General features: G+C 41.4%; 1 protein-coding gene across 1 annotated transcript in view; it reads right to left on the minus strand.

Moving 5' to 3' along the window:
- Positions 1 to 20010: 20010 nt before the first annotated feature.
- LOC139409952 (BMP/retinoic acid-inducible neural-specific protein 1-like) overlaps positions 20011 to 22914 on the minus strand; it is a 151561-nt gene continuing 148657 nt past the window's right edge. Inside the window, exon 8 of the mRNA XM_071155361.1 lies at positions 20011 to 21452. Coding sequence (XP_071011462.1) covers positions 20312 to 21452 — 1141 coding nt within the window. The 3' untranslated portion in view covers positions 20011 to 20311. The remainder of the gene's footprint in view (positions 21453 to 22914) is intronic.

A 22914-nucleotide genomic window follows, 5' to 3' on the forward strand; every position in this document is an offset into this window, starting at 1 on the left:
TCTCGACCCGCTCCACTACAACCCTGTTGATGTTAATGGGGGCTTATTTGGCCCGCCTTTTCCTGTAGTCCACGATCACCTCCTTTGTCATTCTCAAATTGAGGGAGAGGTTGTTGTCCTGGCACCACACTGCCAGTTCTCTGACCTCCTCCCTATAGGCTGTCTCATCATTGTCGGTGAACACTGTTGTGACATTAACAAACTTAATGATGGTGTTTGAGTTGTGTTTGCCCACACAGTCGTGGGTGAACAGGGAGTACAGGAGGGGACTAAGTACACACCAATGAGGGGCCCCGGTATTGAGGATCAGCGTGGCAGACGTGTTGTTACCTACCCTTACCACCTGGGGGCGGCCCGTCAGGAAGTCCAGGATCCAGTTGCAGAGGGAGGTGTTTAGTCCCAGGGTCCTTAGCATAGTGATGAGCTTTGTGGGCACTATGATGTTGAATGCTGAGCTTTAGTAAATGAACAGCATTCTCACATAGGTGTTCCTTTTGTCCAGGTGGGAAAGGTCAATGTGGAGTGTGATTGAGATTGTGTCATCTGTGGATCTGTTGGGGCGGTACGTGAATTGGAGTGGGTCTAGGGTATCCGGGAGGATGCTGTTGATGTGAGCCATGACCAGCCTTTTAAAGCACTTCATGGCTATATAGCCTTTGTGCAAGTTATTGCTACTTAATAATGAAATACTTATCCTCATCTCTTGCATCAATACTGCCTAGTCAGTTGTCCAGTCAGCTAGTGAGAGCAGGCTGGTCAGTGTGACAGCTGCATGGGTCAAGGCATAGTCAGTAAGTATGAACTTTTGGCACTGCAGCAAAAGAAAATGGAGGACTCCATGCAGCGGCTCATTCCCTCTATTTGTGATTACATTTTTGGGTGTTCTAACTCGTGTGAAAATATCTAATCTAAACCTGTGACAGCATTGTCTGTTGACTGCAAATACTTTCCATTTCTCAGTTAGACTCATCCATAAACATGCATTGATTATCAATGCAGTCACAGTCGCAGCTGTGAACGTGTTCAGTAAGGAATTGTAAAAAATGTGCTCTTCCTGTTTAGTCACTATCTTACAAGTGTATCTTCCCCCACCAAACACCTCTCTTGCCACCTGACAATCACACTTAATCTACCTCATACTGTGTCGTATTGTCAAAGAGCTATTGTAGATACCACAATGCAGGTTCGATTCAACTGAGCCAATAGACTCTCAGGAATAAGCCCATGGTGGAGATGAAAGAGCCACTATTGGAATGAATGATTTGGGAGGGCGGTAGGTACCTTTCCAGAGTGACCTCTGAAGTGGTTGCAGAATAATCCTATTAGACAAGGTCAGTGCGGTGCGGTCCAATTACCTTCTGTCACAGCAGCACCTTCCAGCTTTTTAGATGTCACAGGTGACTTGGGATAGGGCAAAGACAGAGTGCATGATGTACACAAAATACACAAAGAACAAGATCCAAAGGATGTTTCTCACACATCAAAGGTTAGCTATGTTTGGGGTTGTTCTCTATGGCTCCTTGAGTTACAAGGGAATTGTTTGAACTGATCCTCAGATCAGGCACTGTGTGAAAATGTTATCATGAAATGTGCGCAAATCTGTATTCAATACCTGTCACTGTAAACTTCACATTTCTAAAGCATATCACACTGCACCACAAATGGGCTGATTAGAATCTCACATGGTGCCGGAGGAGATGGCCGCCGTTTTACGGTCTCCTAACCAATTGTGGGTTTTTTTTGCGATATTTGTAAATGATTAGGGCCTGTAAGTAAACATTTCACTGTAAGGTTTACACCTGTTGTATTCGGCGCACGTGACAAATAAACTTTGATTTGATTTAGAACTACAGTTGTTATGGTCAGAAACAAATTGTGAGTCAGCATTCAAATCACGGAACAGAACATTTGCCAAGGAACTTTGGCTCTGCATGTACAGTGCATGTACCTATTCAGGACACTGTCCCATGGAGAATTCACATGACAATGCTTGCATTTGTAACTTCTGATGCCATGGAACAGGATTAGTGGATTTAAGCTCATTGAAGCTATTTCCCCAGAGCGGTCAGGAGTCAAAACGGCATCTAATCAGCCGTTCCTTAATCCTACGAATCCTTTGCATCAAAACAATGCCGCTACAGTGACCAATGAGCCTTTAATGCCTCCCACTGAGCATTCAATGCTGGCACATATGATATCTGGTTTACATAACTGTTAAACAAGAACAAAACAATGCATAGGGCAGGAATTATTGTGTCCTTTTTCAGGTAAAAAACATCATCCTGTCCATACATTTGAGGCAAGATGAACATGACAATGTTATGGTGTCTCAGAGACATTATTTGACCTAATCTCATTGCCCAATCATCTCTATGGCATCTCTATGTGGATCCCTTGTTTGAGTTGTGTTGAAGCAATTACTATTGACTACATTCACTTCACAAGGTGTACTCAGAGTACAGTTTGTTTTTCAGTTTTGCTTAATTAACTAAGTCCCGTGTTCCTGTTCTTCCCCTCCAATGGACAGACACTAACTAATGCAATAAATAGGAACCTATCTTAATTGAAGCTGTGTCTGAGCAAATTCAGGGCTTTATAGGAATCTGGTCCATTTTGCTGATCCTAACATTAGGTTTTTTTAGGTTTTGGCCAGAGACTAAACCACATTGTAGATGAACTAAAATGTTGAATTAAATGTTTTTGATGTCCCATTTGCAGGACAATTATATCTCAACAGAGCGCACTTACCCTACTTTACTGTTTTAGTTATTTTCATGTCCCTCCGCAACCCTTTTGAGAACCACATTTTCATCAACAACCCCCCCCCCCCCCCCCACCTCCCCCACTCAATGTGTTAGAGTAAGATTTTTGTGGATTTTGGAGATGTAATTCATTTCAAATACTGTGTTTGTTAGCTAGAGAAGGACAACAAAAGACGGAGAAAAAGCCTGTGTACCTCAGATGGAGTCTACACATGAAGCTTATTACATGGCATATACTGTACATTACTATGTATCACATCAGTGCATTCGCATGACTTTGATGGCAGAGCAATGTTTGAAATGCGTTGGCGGAACGTGGGAGGAATAAGGACAATAGTGCTGTGTCTGAAGTACTGTCGCAGTGTAAAGTCAATTAGTAGTAATTACTACACCGCTGAATGATCCTCTGCCAAGGAACACCTAAAATGCCAATACAGGAAAGATCCACACTATTGATCCTATTCTGAGAGAACCGAGGAGCACCTCAAGGTGGAACTGAATTAGCATATTTTGATGTTGTCCTTTTTGTGTTGAGGGTTTTTCAATGTGTTTGATAATTGTGTTTTTGGAGCATTTTGCAAACACTTGCTAATCAAAGTGTTTTGCCAGAGTAAAGTATCTAAAATCAGCATTTCTTTCCGATAGTAGCAAATTATTTCAGGGTCCTTACACCTGAAGATAAAGTATCTCTCTTGTAAAATAGAGCTGTAATCTCAATGAGACCAACCTGGTAAAATAAAGGTAAAATACATACTGTTTGATATCATCATTGTATATCAAACACTCAGATCTTCACTTAATAGCCCAGTATTGGCAGAATAGAATGATGCCGCAACATGAAATATAGAGGTAACTTCCAAAGTAAAGGAAACATCAACATGAAATGTCTTAATAGAGCATTGGGCCACCATGAGCCAGAACAGCTCCAATGTACATTGGCATAGATTCTACAAGTGTCTGGAACTCTATTGGAGGGATGAGACTTTGAATTTTATTTTATTGGGGCAAAAGACATATACAAAAATATGTACAATATTGTATGTACAAATATGAACAATGTGTTCCCAGAAAATAGCACTTAAAAGTACTATTTGGAAAAAAAAACTAATTCCAAAGTGGTCCTCGATGGTAAAAACATTCTTCCATGACAAATTCCATCAATTGGTGTTTTATTGATGTTGGTGGAAAACGCTATCTCAGGCGGTGCTCCAGAATCTCATATAAGTGTTCAATTGGGTTAAGATCTGGTGATTGAGACTGTCATGGCATATCATTTACATGGTTTTCATGCGCATCAAACCATTCAGTGATCACTCATGCCCTGTGGATGGGAGCGTTGTCATTTTAAGGGGGCATAGACATGGTAGCCAAAATAATTGCCTGCCTAGCATTTTAATAAGCATGATGATGGGATGTTGTTGCTTAATTAACTTAGGAACCACACCTGTGTGGAAGCACCTTCTTTCAATTCACTTTGTATCCCTCATTTACTCAAGTCTTTACATTAATTTGGCAGTTACCTGTATATTCTACTTGAAATGCAGATTGCATGTGAAGGAATTGCATAATAGGGTTTGTGAAGACACATGGGAGGGAGTCTCCAGACCCATCAGTGGCCAGCTGTGTTGGTGCTGTGATTCTGATCACGTTCTAGTTGGGCTGGTTGATCACTCAAAAGCAACACCACAATGTTGTCTTTGAGAAATGGGTCTCCGGTTACAGTAATAACTCTATTTGTCATGATTGACGATGCCCAAGAATTACGGAAATTCCAGTCTCTATTGTTTTCTGTAGCCTCCTGGTATATTCTCACACAATTTCCTAGCAAAGACACAGTTATTTATGAAGAGTTATGCCCTTTAATGAATGTGGTGTCTTTGAGAAAATGTTGTAGTTATTTTTATTAACTTGCCTCAGCTCATCATAAGTTGTATAAATCAAAAGCAGACAACCGCAAGGCAGATTGTGTATGGTTGGGTTTCTCTTCAGGGGCTATGAGGTGCATAGGGTAGGGTGATTAATATCCTGAAAAGATCATTGAAAGGTGCATTACTTTGCCCAAGGGATTGGTTGGGCATGTGGTTGAATTACAGAAAATAGCACATTCTTAAATTGCAGACAGCTAGCCATCAGCAGTTATCTATTGATGTACTTCCCCAGCTAATAACTCTGGCTGAACTGCCTAGGCATTTGAAAGCCTAAAATGAAATGAGGGACAATGGGAGAAAATTAAAGTTACAACACATTTGATGAACAGTTTTGTTGGTTTGTTTGTTTGTTTGTGGAGGATATGAGTGTAAATATTAATAAATATCAGGCATGTGTGCAATTGCTTTAGTTACTTCCGTCTATCTAGTTTGAAATAATACAATGTTTGTTGTGCACAATTGAGTACACTTCTCATATTCGACATGCAGATGAATAAAAATATCCTACCAGTTCAGCTAGGAAAGAACACATTTTGAGCTACGAAAGAACACATTTTTGTCAGATGAGCCCTTGATTATGTGATTCAAAGAGGCCACATAGTTTCTATTTGGACTCAATGCCGTTTAAGATAAGGGAAGACAATATATTTTTTTTATGAGTATTGCCTTATTTCTATTAAAGCATATTTGATAACTGTCAGTCATATTCCATTCACTCAAATAAATGTAACATCGATAGGTTGACTACTGTCACAATATTAGCTAGCATCATAATCAACATAGCTACTAGAACTACCGCTTTACAGTAGTAAACCCGCTACAATCATGCAGTGCAGTGTATAGTCAGCAAGCAGTTTAGTAGTTACACCGGCGGGCCCCAGTGGCAATAAATTAATACAACCAAAAGCTTACCTTGACTTGGAAGAGTTCCAGTGCTGCATAGCAAGCTAGCAACCATAGCATCCCTCTCTGTTTGAGTGAGTTTTTTGAGTAGGCTAAACTAGTTAACTGCATTCGCCAGATAAGTGAAAATTAAAGTAAAAAAAATATATAACTAGCTCTCCCTTGCACGCTTTCTCTTGCTTATCCTTCAATTTTGAAGGATCTCATTTTTCAAAACTGTTCAACTATTATCTTTCTCTCTCTTTGAGTCAACTACTCACCACATGTCATGCACTGCAGTGCTGGCTAACTGTAGCTTGTGCTTTCAGTACTAGATTCATTCTCTGATCCTTTGATTGGGTGGACAACATGTCTGTTCATGCTGCAAGAGCTCTGATAGGTTGGAGGACATCCTCTGGAAGTTGGAAGTGGGTGAGAACATGAGCCTCTTAGTTTTTGTATTGAAATCAGTGTACCCAGAGGAGGACTGAAACTAGCTGTCCTCCATGCTACCCCACAGAGTGCTGTTGAGGCCACTGTAGACCTTCATTGCAAAACAGTGTGTTTTAATAAATTATTTGGTGAAGTGAATATAATAGTATGGTTTCCTCTAAAAAGGATAACTTTTATTTGCATTTTACAGAAATTCACTGAGAAGGATGGTGCTCTTTCCATGACATAGACTGACCAGGTGACTGCAGGTGGAAGCTATGATCCCTCATTGATGTAATTTGTTAAATCCACTTCAATAAGACCTCCCGAGTGGCACAGTGGTCTAAGGCACTGCATTGTAGTGCTTGAGGCGTCACTACATCCCTGGGTTTGATCCCAGGCTGTGTCACAGCCAGCCGTAACCGGGAGACCCAAGAGGTGCCGCACAATTGGCCCAGCGTCATCCGGGTTAGGGGAGGGTTTGGCCAGCCGGGATTTCCTTGTCCCATTATACTCTTGAGAAACCTTGTGGAGGGCTGCACGCCTGCAAGCTAATGTTGGATGTTGTTTCCTCCGACACATTGGTGTGGCTGGCTTCCGGGGTAAGCGAGCAGTGTGTCAAGAAGCAGTGCAGCTTGGCAAGGTTGTATTTCAGAGGACGCATGGCTCTCAACCTTCGCCTCTCCTGAGTCCGTAGGGAAGTTGCAGCGATGGGACAAGACTGTAACTACCAATTGAGGAGAAAATGGGGTAAAAGTACCAAAAACATTTTTACGTGCCAGTATGGACACACCTACTTATTCAAGGATTTTCTTTATTCTTACTATTTTCTACATTGTATAATAGTAGTGAATACATTTAAACTATGAAATAACACATATGGAATCATGTGGTAACCAAAAAGGTGTTACACAAATCTCAATATATTTTAGATTTTAGATTCTTCAAAGTAGCCACCCTTTGCCTTGATGACAGCTTTTCACACTAATGGCATTCTCTCAATCAGCTTCGTGAGGAATACCTTTCCAGCAGTCTTCAAGGTGTTCTCACATACGCTGAGCACTTGGCATTATTTCCCTCACTCTGCGGTCCAACTCATCCCAAACCAACTCAATTGGGTCAGGTGATTGTGGAGTCCAGGTCATCTGATGCAGCGCTCCACCACTCTCCTTCTTGGTCAAATAGCCCTTACACAGCCTGGAGGTGTTTTCTGGGTCATTGTCCTGTTGAAATACAAATGATAGTCCCTCTAAGCGTAAACCAGATGGGATGACATATCGCCGCAGAACGCTGTGGTAGCCAAGCTGGTTAAGTGTGCCTTGAATTTTAAATAAATCACTGACAGTGTCACCAGCAAAGCACCCCCACACCATCACACCTCCTCCTCCATGCTTCACAGTGGGAACCATACATGCAGAAATCATCCATTCACCTACTCTGCGTCTCACAAAGAGACAGTGGTTGGAACCAAAAATCTCAAATTTGGACCAAAAGACAGATTTCCACCGGTCTAATGTCCATTGTTTGTGTTTCTTGGCCCAAACAAGTCTCTTCTTATTATTAGGGTCCTTTAGTAGTGGTTTCTTTGCAGAAATTCAACCATGAAGTCCTGATTCACACAGTCTCCTCTGAACAGTTGATGTTGAGATGTGTCTGTTACTTAAACTCTGTGAAGCATTTATTTGGGCTGCAATCTGAGGTGCAGGTAATTGCCGATTTCTGAGGATGGTAACTCTAATGAACTTATCCTATGCAGCAGAGGTAACTTTGCGTGTTCCTTTCCTGTGGCGGTCCTCATGAGAGCCAGGTTCATCATAGCTCTTGATGGTTTTTGCGACAGCACTTCAAGAAACGTTTAAAGTTCTTGAAATATTCCGGATTGACTGACCTTCATGTCTTAAAGTAATGATGGACTGTCGTTTCTCTTTGCTTATTTGAGCTGTTCTTGCTATATAATGGACTTGGTCTTTTACCAAATAGGGTTATCTTCTGTATACTTGTCACAACATAACTGATTGGCTCAAATGCATTAAGAAGGATAGAAATTCCACAAATGTACATTTAAGAAGGCACACCTGTAAATTGAAATGCATTCCAGGTGACTACCTCATGAAGCTGGTTGAGAGAATGCCAATAGTGTGAAAAGATGTCATCAAGGCAAAGGGTGGCTACTTTGAATAATCTCCAATCTAAAATATATTTTGATTTGTTAAACACTTTTTTGGTTACTACATTATTCCATATGTATTATTTCATAGTTTTGATGTCTTCACTATTATTCTACCATGCAGAAACTAGTAAAATGACTGAGTAGGTGCATCCAAACTTTGGACTGTTACTGTATATATCCACTTCAATCAGTGTAAATTAACCCTCCTGTTGTCTTCGTTTCATGTTCATTTATTCTGTGTTCCTGGTCAAAAATGACCACCCCATTATAGCTGATTATAAATCCATAATAATCCATATATTATGACCTACTGTTGTGTTAGATGTTTTTATCAACTTAAGTTATTGTGAACATTACAAGTTTTGAACTTCTATTTGCATTTATGGCCTGTAGGCCTCATTGACCTTAGCTCATACAACTTGTTTTTGAGTTTAAAAAAAAGCATAATGTATGGATTATTTTGACTATAACAAATACTCAGATGAAACACATTGTGCTATTTATCACAGACTACTTTGTGTCAAAGTTTAACAAGGACTCTCTCTCCTCGTTACCATTGTCATGATTAAAGATATGATCAAGAGCCTCACATACAGTATATTCTTTGGTCATTGTGCTGCAACAGAATTAATTTGGAGCAAGGCCTCAAAAAAGCTTTTATGTACCAGAGCTGTGAGAAAAGTTCTACATATTATTGAAACATTGCTGCGATTGTTTGTGAAAATGCCAACAGGTGTGCTTCCCGTAGGGGAAAGGTTCTATTGGGGAAAGGCTCCCGTGGAGGTGCCATGGAAACCAAGAAAGGAAGGGTGTGTGTGTGTGTGTGTGTGTGTGTGTGTGTGTGTGTGTGTGTGTGTGTGTGTGTGTGTGTGTGTGTGTGTGTGTGTGTGTGTGTGTGTGTGTGTGTGCTCAAACACACATGCATGTGGGGTTCTGGGAAAGGAAGTGTGTCCATCTGATGATTGGGCATGTGCCTGAAATCAATTTTACACATTGTAGTCTCACCTATTCATTTCTAATTTTATTTTTGACTGGGAACACAACAGGTGTACAAAAGTTAAATAAAACACCCAAAATGTAATGAAAATGATCAAAATGTATTTTGTGTGTCCAGATGCCCTGTGTGGAAGTCATGGAACCTTATGACAATCAGATTAAATTAACAACATTTCAGAGAGAGAACCTGTAAATCGGTCCAATTTGACCGGAAACCAGCAGGAGGGTGAAGGGGAGGAGATAACTAATATAAGGATTTTCAAGCTTTGAGACAATTGAGACATGGATTGTGTATGTGTGCCATTCAGAGGGTGAATGGGCAAAACTAAATATTTAAGTGCTTTTGAACGAGGTATTGTAGTAGGTGCCAGGCTCACCGGTTTGGGTCAAGAACTGCAATGCTGCTGAGTTTTTCACGCTCAACAGTTTCTCATGTGTCTCAAGAATGGTCCACCACCCAAAGGACATCCAGCCAACTTGACACAACTGTGGGAAGCATTAGAGTCAACACGGGCCCACATCCCTGTGGAACGCTTGTGAAACCCTGATGAATTGAGGCTGTTCTGAGGACAAAAGGGGGGGATGCAACTCAATATTAGGAAGGTTTTCGTTATGTTTTTGTACAGTCAGTGTTGAACCATTCAACAGAACACAATGCATGTGTTGTCACAATTAAATAATGCAAAACCTTCTTTAGAAATCTCAGGGCACTCTCCTCTAGATGTTTATGCATCCATGGATGCATAATCATCTGTATTTTTAGCTGGTAAAAAAACTGGCTGCAAAGCAAATGCACTTAGAGTTCATTGTCACTTTATGTTATCTGCCTATTCTTTCCAACAGCTTTCTGCTGAAAGCTCAGAGCATCTTTAAGCACAAACCTCTGTGTTTTTTTGTCATTCGCAGCTGTCTGCGAGATGCTGGAATAGCAACAGCCTCAAGGCGTTCACGGCTGCGTCTTAACTGTCTGGAGAGCTACCTGCCAGCTTGGTTTTAATTCCTTGCAAGGTGAGAGTGTACTCTAACAAGTGTGTTTATTCCTGTCAGCTGTTTGTCTGCCCGGAGGAAACACAAAGCTAACAGTTTGCCACAAATGTGCTTTCCATTCATATGCCTGTAACGTATTATATTCCTCCTGATCCGTTTAACTATGGATTTTTACCCTCTGTGTCTCGTTCCTCTTGATGCTTTGTTTCTGTCTTTGTTTGCATTATCTTTGTCTCAGAAGCTTTGAGAAGACAAACTCTCTCTATTTCATTCTCTGACACTAAAAAGGGGGAGGGGGTTGCCTGATTTGGGGTTGCCTGATTTGTAAATGGGTCAAGAGAGAGAAACGCTTAAATAAAATACATAAAATCATGCTTGGTTCATAGAACCGGGGTTACGTCAGTAAACTCCAGTAGGCGCTAGATGTGGTTGTAATAAACTTGGCTGTTTCCTTCCTACAACTGTGACTCTATCTTATGAACCGTTTAAGCTACAAAAAATTTGGCCCCATCAGTGAAAGATACGGAATACATATGTGTCTTTTGTTTTCCTCTACAAATCATTAGAGCAGAGTGGACAAGAGCAGAAACTAAATCAGACTGGAGGGAAAAGAACATCATCCATTTTAAGGTTCTTCTCTACACAGAAGATCATTCAAAATTAATGCCCAATGATTTTCTGAACTTCTCAATACCTTTCTGATATATTTTAGTCACTTCAAACAAGTTCCTTTAGATTGAAAAGCACTGTCAGACTGATTTGTAATCGACTGTCATAGTACCAATTAAAAAAGTAAACATTGGGAACCCATGATGTAGGGTATGCATTCCTGCTGATGTAAGAATAAGGCTGATAGGATGGTTATATTATAAAGCAATAAAATACTTCCACACCATGTTATGTTGCACTTATATAGCCATACGTTGGCATTGACATGGAAATGGACTAAATATGAAAAAATTGACTATATAATGTATATTCACTATGGTAAGGTGTTTAGACTATATATACCTGAGGATAATAAGGGTATTTGGTAAGGGTACCATTTATATTGTTGTATTTGGTAAGGGTACCGTTTATATCGTAGCGCTCGTAACCTAAAACTTAGTGACCTCGTCAAGAGTTTCGGACCTGTCACGACTCCCGCCGAAGTTGGTCCCTCTCCTTGTTCAGGTGGCGTTCGGCGGTCGAAGTCACTGGCCTTCTGGCCATCACTGATCCTCTTTTCATTTTCCTTTGGTTTTGTCTTGTCTTCCATCACACCTGGTTCCAATCCCATCAACTACTTGTTGTGTATTTATACCTCCGTTCCCCCTCATGTCCTTGTCGGTGATTGTTTGTTGTAAGTGCTTGTCTTCCATCACACCTGTTTCCAATCCCAGGTGTGATGTAAGTGCTTGTGCACGTCTGTCCTGGTGTGCGTTATTTTATTATTCTGTTTTCCGGTGCGTTTTGTTAATAATTATTAACAATTATTTCTCTTCGGCGTCTGACTTCTCTGCCACCAGTTCGCACCCCTCACAGGACCTCTTGGCGTAACGATTAAGGTGTTGGCATGACAGTGGGTCTGAGTCCCAGTCAGCGCTATAATATAGTTTGTTTGAAGCCAGCCAGAATAAGAGTGAAGGCCAACACGTCATTACATTAACCAAGCATTACTTTCCCCAAAGTATTTAAACAAGTAAATTGCCTATTACTGAGGGTGGAATCCTCCCTATCAATCGCTTCCGCATCTTAGCCATTCGCTTACGATACATTAAACCCAAATCAGTGTGATTTATTAGAATGCTGTAAGTCTGATCATTACTGCACACCCTCTACCATCTCCCTTCCCAGTACTTTGGCAGGGTGGGTCGGGCGTGGGCTGTGTGGTGAGAACGCTGAAACACAAAGACCCGCTTGCCTCATGCATTAATCAGCATTTGGTGTGTAGCACAGTCCTGCGGTGACGCCCGTTATGAGGTTTCAAACAGCTTATTAACCACACAGAGATGATAACCATAGGTACCAGTTGTGTGTAGAAAGGGCACAGGGCAGTGGAGATGTGACCTTGAAGTACAGATGCAGTCAAATATATTGGCACCCTTGCACAATCAAGTGCAAAGGAGAATAATGTTCTGTTTTTTCTTTTAAAAACTGTTTGAATAGTTATTTTAAACCTGTCGGCACCTTCAACTTAACACAGATGAGATAAATTACATAGTAAACGAGAATCATTGCCTCCAACCAAATTAATTCGAATTTTGAACAATATTTAGTACAATTTTTAAATGTTTTTATTTCAGTTAATATGTTTTTATTTTCTTTGTCCTGTCTACTAGTTCTAAATCAAACAAATACAGTGCCTTGCGAAAGTATTCGGCCCCCTTGAACTTTGCGAACTTTTGCCACATTTCAGGCTTCAAACATAAAGATATAAAACTATATTTTTTTGTGAAGAATCAACAACAAGTGGGACACAATCATGAAGTGGAACGACATTTATTGGATATTTCAAACTTTTTTAACAAATCAAAAACTGAAAAATTGGGCGTGTAAAATTATTCAGCCCCTTTACTTTCAGTGCAGCAAACTCTCTCCAGAAGTTCAGTGAGGATCTCTGAATGATCCAATGTTGACCTAAATGACTAATGATGATAAATACAATCCACCTGTGTGTAATCAAGTCTCCGTATAAATGCACCTGCACTGTGATAGTCTCAGAGGTCCGTTAAAAGCGCAGAGAGCATCATGAAGAACAAGGAACACACCAGGCAGGTCCGAGATACTGTTGTGAAGAAGTTTAAAGCCGGATTTGGATACAAAAAGATTTCCCAAGCTTTAAACATCCCAAGGAGCACTGTGCAAGCGATAATATTGAAATGGAAGGAGTATCAGACCACTGCAAATCTACCAAGACCTGGCCGTCCCTCTAAACTTTCAGCTCATACAAGGAGAAGACTGATCAGAGATGCAGCCAAGAGGCCCATGATCACTCTGGATGAACTGCAGAGATCTACAGCTGAGGTGGGAGACTCTGTCCATAGGACAACAATCAGTCGTATATTGCACAAATCTGGCCTTTATGGAAGAGTGGCAAGAAGAAAGCCATTTCTTAAAGATATCCATAAAAAGTGTTGTTTAAAGTTTGCCACAAGCCACCTGGGAGACACACCAAACATGTGGAAGAAGGTGCTCTGGTCAGATGAAACCAAAATTGAACTTTTTGGCAACAATGCAAAACGTTATGTTTGGCGTAAAAGCAACACAGCTGAACACACCATCCCCACTGTCAAACATGGTGGTGGCAGCATCATGGTTTGGGCCTGCTTTTCTTCAGCAGGGACAGGGAAGATGGTTAAAATTGATGGGAAGATGGATGGAGCCGAATACAGGACCATTCTGGAAGAAAACCTGATGGAGTCTGCAAAAGACCTGAGACTGGGACGGAGATTTGTCTTCCAACAAGACAATGATCCAAAACATAAAGCAAAATCTACAATGGAATGGTTCAAAAATAAACATATCCAGGTGTTAGAATGGCCAAGTCAAAGTCCAGACCTGAATCCAATCGAGAATCTGTGGAAAGAACTGGAAACTGCTGTTCACAAATGCTCTCCATCCAACCTCACTGAGCTCGAGCTGTTTTGCAAGGAGGAATGGGAAAAAAAATTCAGTCTCTCGATGTGCAAAACTGATAGAGACATACCCCAAGCGACTTACAGCTGTAATCGCAGCAAAAGGTGGCGCTACAAAGTATTAACTTAAGGGGGCTGAATAATTTTGCACACCCAATTTTTCAGTTTTTGATTTGTTAAAAAAGTTTGAAATATCCAATAAATGTTGTTCCACTTCATGATTGTGTCCCACTTGTTGTTGATTCTTCACAAAAAAATACAGTTTTATATCTTTATGTTTGAAGCCTGAAATGTGGCAAAAGGTCGCAAAGTTCAAGGGGGCCGAATACTTTCGCAAGGCACTGTACATGTGTAAACACCAACAGTTTTTTTCAATTTCAACTTATTTTAGAAGAAATAGTGTCATGCATGTAAGCCATTTGTGTAGAAATGGGAAAGCAAAAGCTGTTCTGTCTGCTATTCCTAATTTATAGGATTGTACCTGCCAATATTTATAGCTGTATTCGTAAGCTTCTCTGGTAGGCCTCTCTCATCTTGTCCTTGATTTGCAAGCTTGACAATTTGGTTGAGATAGAATTAGTGACGAAGAAATGTTTTCTGTGAACAACAACAATAAACACAAGAGCTACTCAATGTGGTCGTAAATTGATGGATGAAACCAGCAGGGTTTCTTGTTTTATGCAAACAGAGTGCAGAGGTAAGCAGGATTGGTATGAAAAGTGCTTACTGACAAACAGTAAAAGGGCTTTATGTAAAATCACTCAAATCCACAGAGACATGAAACTGCTTGACTAGAGACAGTTTGGATCTAGTGCAATCAGGGTACATCAGGTACAATTCCACCATTGTGAATTTATATTGGAATCCGTTGTTCAAGGTTTTATTGCAATTGAGTTTAATTGTGTAAAAGCTTCCCTGCTTCTTAAAAATGGTTCCCCTCTATTCTTTATCTTAAACAGGGATGATGCATTAGAGCTGGCTTCAGTGAAACTCTATTGCAGAAGCTTCACAGGCACTTGTAGAAATGACTCATGGCCATCAAATACAACATTATCTCTTGAAAAGATTATGCTCTTTTTCTCATTTGAGCTCTTAATACATTCTCAAGTCTTACTCATACACTACATGACTAAAAGTATGTGGACACCTGCTCGTTGAACATCTCCTTCCAGAATCATGGGCATCAATATGGAGTTGGTCTCCCCTTTGCTGCTATAACAGCATCCACTCTTCTGGGAAGGCTTTCCATTAGATGTAGGAACATTGTTGCAGGGACTTAGTAAGTGAGCATTAGTAAGGTTGGGCACTGATGTTGGGTGATTAGGCCTGGCTCACATTCCAATTCATCCCAAAGCTGGTCGATGGGGTTGAGGTCAGGGCTTTGTGGAGGCCAATTAAGTTCTTCCAAACCGATTTCGACAAACCATTTCTGCATGGACCATGCTTTATGCATGGGGACATTGTCATGCTGGAACAGGAAAGGGCCTTCCCCAAACTGTGTCCACAAAGTTAGTAGCACAGACTTGTATAGAATGTCATTGTATGTTGTAGCGTTAAGATCCTCACTGGAACTAAGGGGCCTAGCCCAAACCCTTAAAAACAGCCACAGACCATTATTCCTCCTGCACCAAACTTTACAGTTGGCACCATGCATTCTGGCAGGTAGCATTCTCCTGGCATCCGCCAAACCCAGATGAGTCCGTCAGACTGCCAGATGGGGAAGTGTGATTCATCACTCCAGGGAAAGCGTTTCCCCTACTCTAGAGTGAAATGGTGGTGAGCTTTACACCACTCCGGCCGACGCTTTGCATTGAACATGGTAATCTTAGGCTTATGTGTGGCTGCTCGGCCCAGGAAACCCATTTCATGAAGCACCTGACGAACAGTTCTTGTGCTGGCGTTGCTTCCAGAAGCCATTTGGAACTAGTGATTATTGCAACCGAGGACAACAGTTTTACGCACTACGCACTTCAGCACTTGGCGGTCCCGTTCTGTGAGCTTGTGTGGCCAACCACTTCGCGGCTGAGCCGTTGTTGCTCCTAGACGTTCCCACTTCACAATAACAACACTTACAGTTGACTGGGACAGGTCTAGCAGGGCAGAAATTTGACAAACTGACTTGTTGGAAAGGTGGCATCCTATGACGGTCCCACGTTGAAAGTTACTGAGCTCTTCAGTAAGGTCATTCTACTGCAAATGTTTGTCGATTGAGATTGCATGGCTTTGTGCTTGATTTTTATACACCTGTCCGCAACGTGTGTCTGAAATAGCTATAAACACTCATTTGAAGGGGTCTCCACATACCGTTGTATGCCAGGGCCTTTAAGTGCATATTTGGAGGAAATGTGGATAATCTGACAAGAATAAACCTTGTGACATTGTTCACAGCCCATACAGCGTCAACTCCTCTGGTACTTTGCTAAAATGGGACAAGTTGTCACCAGGGCATCACATTCGTCCAGTGATCCAGCGTTCTGCGACAGCTGTCAGCCCATGGCGTGAGAGTACCATGGTAGTCATCAGGAAAAGCATATTGACAGACACAGAGGACGACCATACTGTTCTGCTCCGGTGCTGGTGTAAGCACCCATTTTGGCCATGGGAGGGCTGCAAAGATATATGAACAGTAAGGCCTTTTAGAGTTTCTCACAGTCCCCTGCAATTGATGTATGGGTGAAGTGTGTGTGGTTTGTACTGTAGAGATGACTCATAAGCTGATTTGATAAATGCTGTACAAGCACAAATACTGACCGCTACCTACGGTGAGGTGAGAGACTGAAGAGCTGGCAGTTTTCCAACCTTTAGGATACACACCGAAGGGAAATGTAATGTTTAGGAGAGGCATTTCACAACACAGTGATAAGGATTATTGTACTGTACAGCATATCTCACTGGAACATACACTGCTCAAAAAAATAAAGGGAACACAATGTAACTCCAAGTCAATCACACTTCTGTGAAATCAAACTGTCCACTTAGGAAGCAACACTGATTGACAATAAATTTCACATGCTGTTGTGCAAATGGAATAGACAACAGGTGGAAATTATAGGCAATTAGCAAGACACCCCCAATAAAGGAGTGGTTATGCAGGTGGTGACCACAGACGACTTCTCAGTTCCTATGCTTCCTGGCTGATGTTTTGGTCACTTTTGAATGCTGGCGGTGCTTTCACTCTAGTGGTATGAGATGGAGTCTACAACCCACACAAGTGGCTCAGGTAATGCAGCTCATCCAGGATGGCACATCAATGCGAGCTGTGGCAAGAAGGTTTGCTGTGTCTGTCAGCGTAGTGTCCAGAGCATGGAGGCGCTACCAGGAGACAGGCCAGTACATCAGGAGACGTGGAGGAGGCTGTAGGAGGGCAACAACCCAGTAGCAGGACCGCTACCTCCGCCTTTGTGCAAGGAGGAGCAGGAGGAGCACTGCCAGAGCCCTGCAAAATGACCTCCAGCAGGCCACAAATGTGCATGTGTCTGCTCAAATGGTCAGAAACAGACTCCATGAGGGTGGTATGAGGGCCTCACGTCCACAGGTGTGGGTTGTGCTTACAGCCCAACACCGTGCAGGACGTTTGGCATTTGTCAGAGAACTCCAAGATTGGCAAATTCGCCACTGGCGCCCTGTGCTCTTCACAGATCCCTCAGGAGACCATCCGCCACCTCATCAGGAGCATGCCCAGGTGTTGTAGGGAGGTCATACAGGCACGTGGAGGCCACACACACTACTGAGACTCATTTTGACTTGTTTTAAGGACATTACATCAAAGTTGGATCAGCCTGTGTTGTGGTTTTCCACTTTTATTTTGAGTGTGACTCCAAATCCAGACCTGAATGGGTTGATAAATTTGATTTCCATTGATAAGTTTTGTGTGATTTTATTGTCAGCACATTCAACTATGTAAATATTTCATTCATTCAGATCTAGGATGTGTTATTTTAGTGTTCCCTTTATTTTTTTGAGCAATGTATTTTAGTAATCATCCACCGATCCCATCAAAAATGTAACCTTCAAACGCTAAATTACAGTTACATCACAACAAGCAGTACAACAAGGGTTTAACAAGGGTGCAGTGTGGGTGTTGTTGTGAGAACTAAACAGGACGTTTTGAATAAAGAAATAAATGCTAATCCACCCTGCTGCCGTTGTCTCTCGGTTTACATGAACATTTACTTTTTAGGTTTGGTCTGGGCCTCATTGAAAGCAAAATGCATTTTTCTATGTAAACAAAGCAATGTCCAATGACAGAAATTACAACCTTGACTATATCCCATCTATTGTGACTACTGTCCAGTGTTGCGGTAAAGACAAACATTGCTCTTCGTATTAAATATAGCCTTTTAATGAGAAATAGATTATTATATGAAACATTCATTTGAAATAAGCTGATATAATGATTTCAACATAACAGCAAAAATTACATATGCAAGGTATTAGGAGGTGTATCTTCAAATGTATTAATGGAACATTGCAGTGATGTTATGCTGATAGAGCTAATGTGTGCTTGTTTCATGTATGCAGTGGTCAAAACTAACTAATTTCATATTGTATATTTCATATACTTTGATCAAAACAGTCAGAAATTACCATCCCTCTCTGAGATTCATAATGAAGTAAATAACTTGAGAATGAAGTGTAATTGTAATTTGTGCAAGGTACACCAACAGTAATTGTGGTTATTCTCAGTAATAATGGCCTCTTTTGTTCTCTTGAAATGACTATAATTCATGTTGTCTTTGATGTTATAACTATTACAACACAACGTTTCTATTTACAGGTATAATGTACATAGGAGAGACAGTGTCAGGAAATTGAGACTTCAATCTCTTACTGATGGTTAATTTTCCCACATGCACAAACCAGCCGGCCTTTAGGTAGAAAACATGTATCTCAGGATGAGATGAGCAACAGATCTGCATTGATATGGTCTGAGTTGCTAAATTCCTTTGAATGTCTATCTTGTATTTTAATGTTTGTACTGTAACTAAACTAAGAGCAATTTCCCTCCTCTAAATATTTGAAAGGGATAGGTAACAGGCACTTAATAATAATATAGGTAGTGTTCTTTGATACTTCTGAGATAGTATGACGTTTGACATTATGTTAAATTCTGTAGCTATATATAGCTATAAACATATTTCATGCCGGTGCTTTCAATAAAGTATGACTAGAAATATTAAACAACCTTCTTTCTGAGGGTTAAAATCTGTTTTGCATGGTCATTAGAAAGTTAAGATCCAACGTGGCATTAAGAAAATAAAGATTAAAATCAACAGAAGTATTTGAAGCTTTTATATTTCTCATCTGTTTCTCATCTGGGTTCACTCTATTTAACAGAAATCCAATGACTTTACAATGTCATCCCATAATTCCACAGAATATACTCTCTTTGTCCACTGTGTTGTCCTCCATTTTAAATTAATTGGGTGGGGGGGGGGGGAATAACAACTACATAAAAAACACAAATGGGACATTTTTCATGTTTTTGAAAAATGTATGGGGTGCTTTTCCATGTCTTATGCGTACTCGGGGAAATGTATGGCTTTTATGGTGTTTGTTGCAGATGTACGTGAATGATCCATGTGCCGTAAAGCTTGACACATCAGCAGTCACAAGGTGTACATTTTGCAAAGCTGTACGAAGTAGCATTGATTGTTCATCTTCAGACCACAATATATACTCAGGCACCAGAAGAAACCACCTCATGGGAAATGCAGGTAGAATTTCAAACATGGGAGGTAGTGCCTAAAGACAAGTTTTTAGCTTTGCCTGGATTCACTCGCTCTCAAATGACACATTCAATTAACGAACATCAATAAGCATCAGGCGAAATAAAGGTATACACATACAGTATATAAACAGCTGGCTTCCGTTATTTGACATGAAATGACTATCTGCTGCCTTATACCTTACTGCACAAAGAACGGTATGCAGACTTGTCATGGATTATCAATTTTCCAAAGAGAATATATAGCTAATGCTTACAGCTTACAGTTTGCTAGGTTATTTAACCCTTAAAATGTATAAATGCCTTCATACTGTATTAAACTGTCCTTTTACATATTTTTAATATTTTGTTTGTTGATAAAGCATATTCACTGAAATAAAAGGATGATATCTGGTCTGCCCTAATGCGACTAAAAAGGTTTAACTTAGTAAAGAATGGCAGTTTCAGATATAACCTTTGTTCCCTTAGAGTAAAATAAAGGCCTCTTTGTCACCAGAAGATGGATACATTTTTTTCTTATTCTCTTTTTATGCTATTTTAGGAAATGACAGACATGCTGGGACAAATATGGTACAGTCTTTAAAGTGGTTTCTATGAATCTTCTTCTTTATCCAACTAAAAGGCTTCATCAATGTTTTGGATTTCTCTTTAACAATTACACTTACAAAGTTGTTAATATTACATCAAAAGGCAGAACAAAAAGGTCCAAAAAGAAAAAAAAGAGATAAGTAAATAAAAAGGAATATTCCCAAACAGTTCTATTTTTAGTATCTGTTTGATCTTCTTTTTGTTTGTTTGTTTACTGTATCTCAGCAGAGTTTGGTAGTCAGGTGATCTGATTGTTTCAGTATCTCTGTGTTGTACATGTCCAAGGCATGGTTGACCCGGATCATCTCGCTGTTGTTCAGCTTGAGCCTGTGCTTCAGCATACATGAAAACAGGTCCAGCTGGGGTTTCCCGGGCGCCACTGGAGGGGCCAGGCGGTTAATCCGCTCCCTAATGTCCAGTAGCAAGAGCATGACAGAGGAGGAGGAGTAAAACTGAGTCCCCTGTGTGTACGACTGGTTCACCTGCTGCACGGCGCTGCGGAGCAGGTCAGCGTTGAAGCGCAAGCTGTAGCCAAACACCTGGATGTCAGAGATCTTGATGTAGATCTGGCGCTTGTTAGGATCGGACAAGTCGACGGGACCGTGGCCCGTATCGTTGCGCAGCCCGGTGGGCACCTTGGCTCGGCTTCGTAGGTAGATGTGTACTGTCTCAAAGAACGTCTTCCACCGGTTGCCTAGCAGCAGGGTCCAGTTGAAGCACTGGGAGTTCCCCAGCCTTGTTTTCTCCCAGCGCGGGTAGCCGTGCTCGCCAAAGGGCATGCTCCAACCCTCCGAGTGGCTGCCGCTGAACGGGTTAACGTAAACAAAGAACATGGGGTCAATGCTGCTGTTGCGCATCTGGCAGATCTTCATGGACAGTCCGTTGATCATGTGGAGGTAGTCCATCCGGTTCTTGTTGCTCTTCAGGGTCAGGGACATGCGCTTGCGCCACCGTGGGTCGAAGAATGTCTCCAGGCGGATCTCGTTGCTTATGAAGGTGGTGTGGATGTAGAGACGCGAGTCCATCTTCTGGAGCAAGTACTTGAGCTCCAGGTCCTGGAAGTCCAGGTCAGTCTCGAAGCTGATGAACTGCTCACTGCGCTCAGAGTCCACGTTCTGGGGCTCACAGCGACCTCTGTACAGCTTGTAGCCCTTATTGCAGGAGCCGCACTGCGAGATGTTGGCCAGGCTGCACATGGCACAGCTGTTGTTGCCCCCGATGATACATGGGATGGGTCTCTGGCATAGGGTGACACCCGTGTGGCACACGCACGTCCTCTGGCTCTCCAGGAAGGTCCCCCAGAAACCATTCTCATTGCAGTAGAGGAAGGACTGGACCCTGTTTAGCCACTGCATCACAGACCTGGAGAATGGATAGAGAGAAAGATAATGGAAGAAAGTGGAAAGAAAGAAAGAGAGAAAGAAAGAGAGAAAGAGAGAAAAGAAAGGAGGAGGAGAAGAAAGGAGGAGAAGAAGAAACAGAGTGTCAGAGCCAGAGTGAGCGACAGGGAAAATGCAACAATGGGAGGGGAGATACAGGGATAAAACAAATGCACCATTATTAATGACTGTTTAGCAAGCACAAACTCAGTGTTAAAGTCTGAGGATTAAATTCCACTGTCACTGCCACAGCCTGGTACTGTTTGTAAGGGTGTAGTCATTGGAGGGGATAATGTATTCCTCAAAGACGGAGTTCCTTTATTTCCTTCATGTGGGATGGCAGCATTATTTCCTATGCAAAACGCGTCTCTTATTCTCCCTCAGGCATCCCTTTCTGTCAACTTGACAGTACTGAAACGCTCTACTGGGAGACTGTGAGATGAGGGTGAATCCAGAATCCTGATTTCTAGGAGAGGATTGAGAGGATGAGCTAAAGGTTAGCCTGATATGCTAATGAACCGGCATGGTAACAACGACGGATGACCTGGTGCTTGAAAGGGCAGGGAGCCCCAAGCCATCCCAAAATTAACCATGGGTAGGGCATGGGAAGGGGAGAGAGGAAACACTCTTCAGACTCAAACTACTTTTTCTCCTCTGGGATGTGAAATAGGTTGAAGGATATGATTATTTGAGGATTAATGTACAATTATAATGAGACAGATTCCAAAAAGTGAAAACTGCTTTAGCTGTATGGATACATGATTGGAACGTTTTACTTTGAGTTAGCACTGATTCTGAACAAATTAAGTTCAGATCTGAGAAAATATATTTTAATCCATTTAACATTTTCATCTTTGCAGTGTCTTTACTTAGCAATTCATGCATCAACCTGAATCCATTACTTTGTGAACACTGATTAAACTGACAAAAAGCAGATGTACTTATAAGGCAGTCTTCATAATGTCTGCATATATTTTCAGTCCTACCCAGATAAAAGTCCCTATCTCTTTGTGTTCCCCTTAACTAAGGAGTATCCAAGGATAAGAGAAACATTATGAAAAAACAAAGACATCCCTACCTTGACATGGAAAAGTTCCAGTTTTGGATAGCCTTAGCCAGCTAGCTAACTTAACATCCCTCTCTGTTTGAGGCAGATTGGGTGGACAACATGTCAGTTCATGCTGCAATAGCTCTGATAGGTTGGAAAACATCCTCCGGAACTCGTCATAATTACTGTGTAATTCTATGGAAGGGGGCGAGAACCATGAGCCTCATAGGTTTTGTATAGAAATCAATATACCCAGAGGAGGACGGAAACTAGCTGTCCTCTGGCTACACCCTTGTGCTATTCTACAGAGTGCTGTTGAGTCTACTGCAGACCTTCATTGCAAAACAGTTTGTTTTAATCAATTATTTGGTGATGTGAATATATGTAGTATATTTTT

The sequence above is a fragment of the Oncorhynchus clarkii genome, chromosome 5 (assembly GCF_045791955.1).
Source record: "Oncorhynchus clarkii lewisi isolate Uvic-CL-2024 chromosome 5, UVic_Ocla_1.0, whole genome shotgun sequence".
Lineage (NCBI taxonomy): Eukaryota > Metazoa > Chordata > Actinopteri > Salmoniformes > Salmonidae > Oncorhynchus > Oncorhynchus clarkii.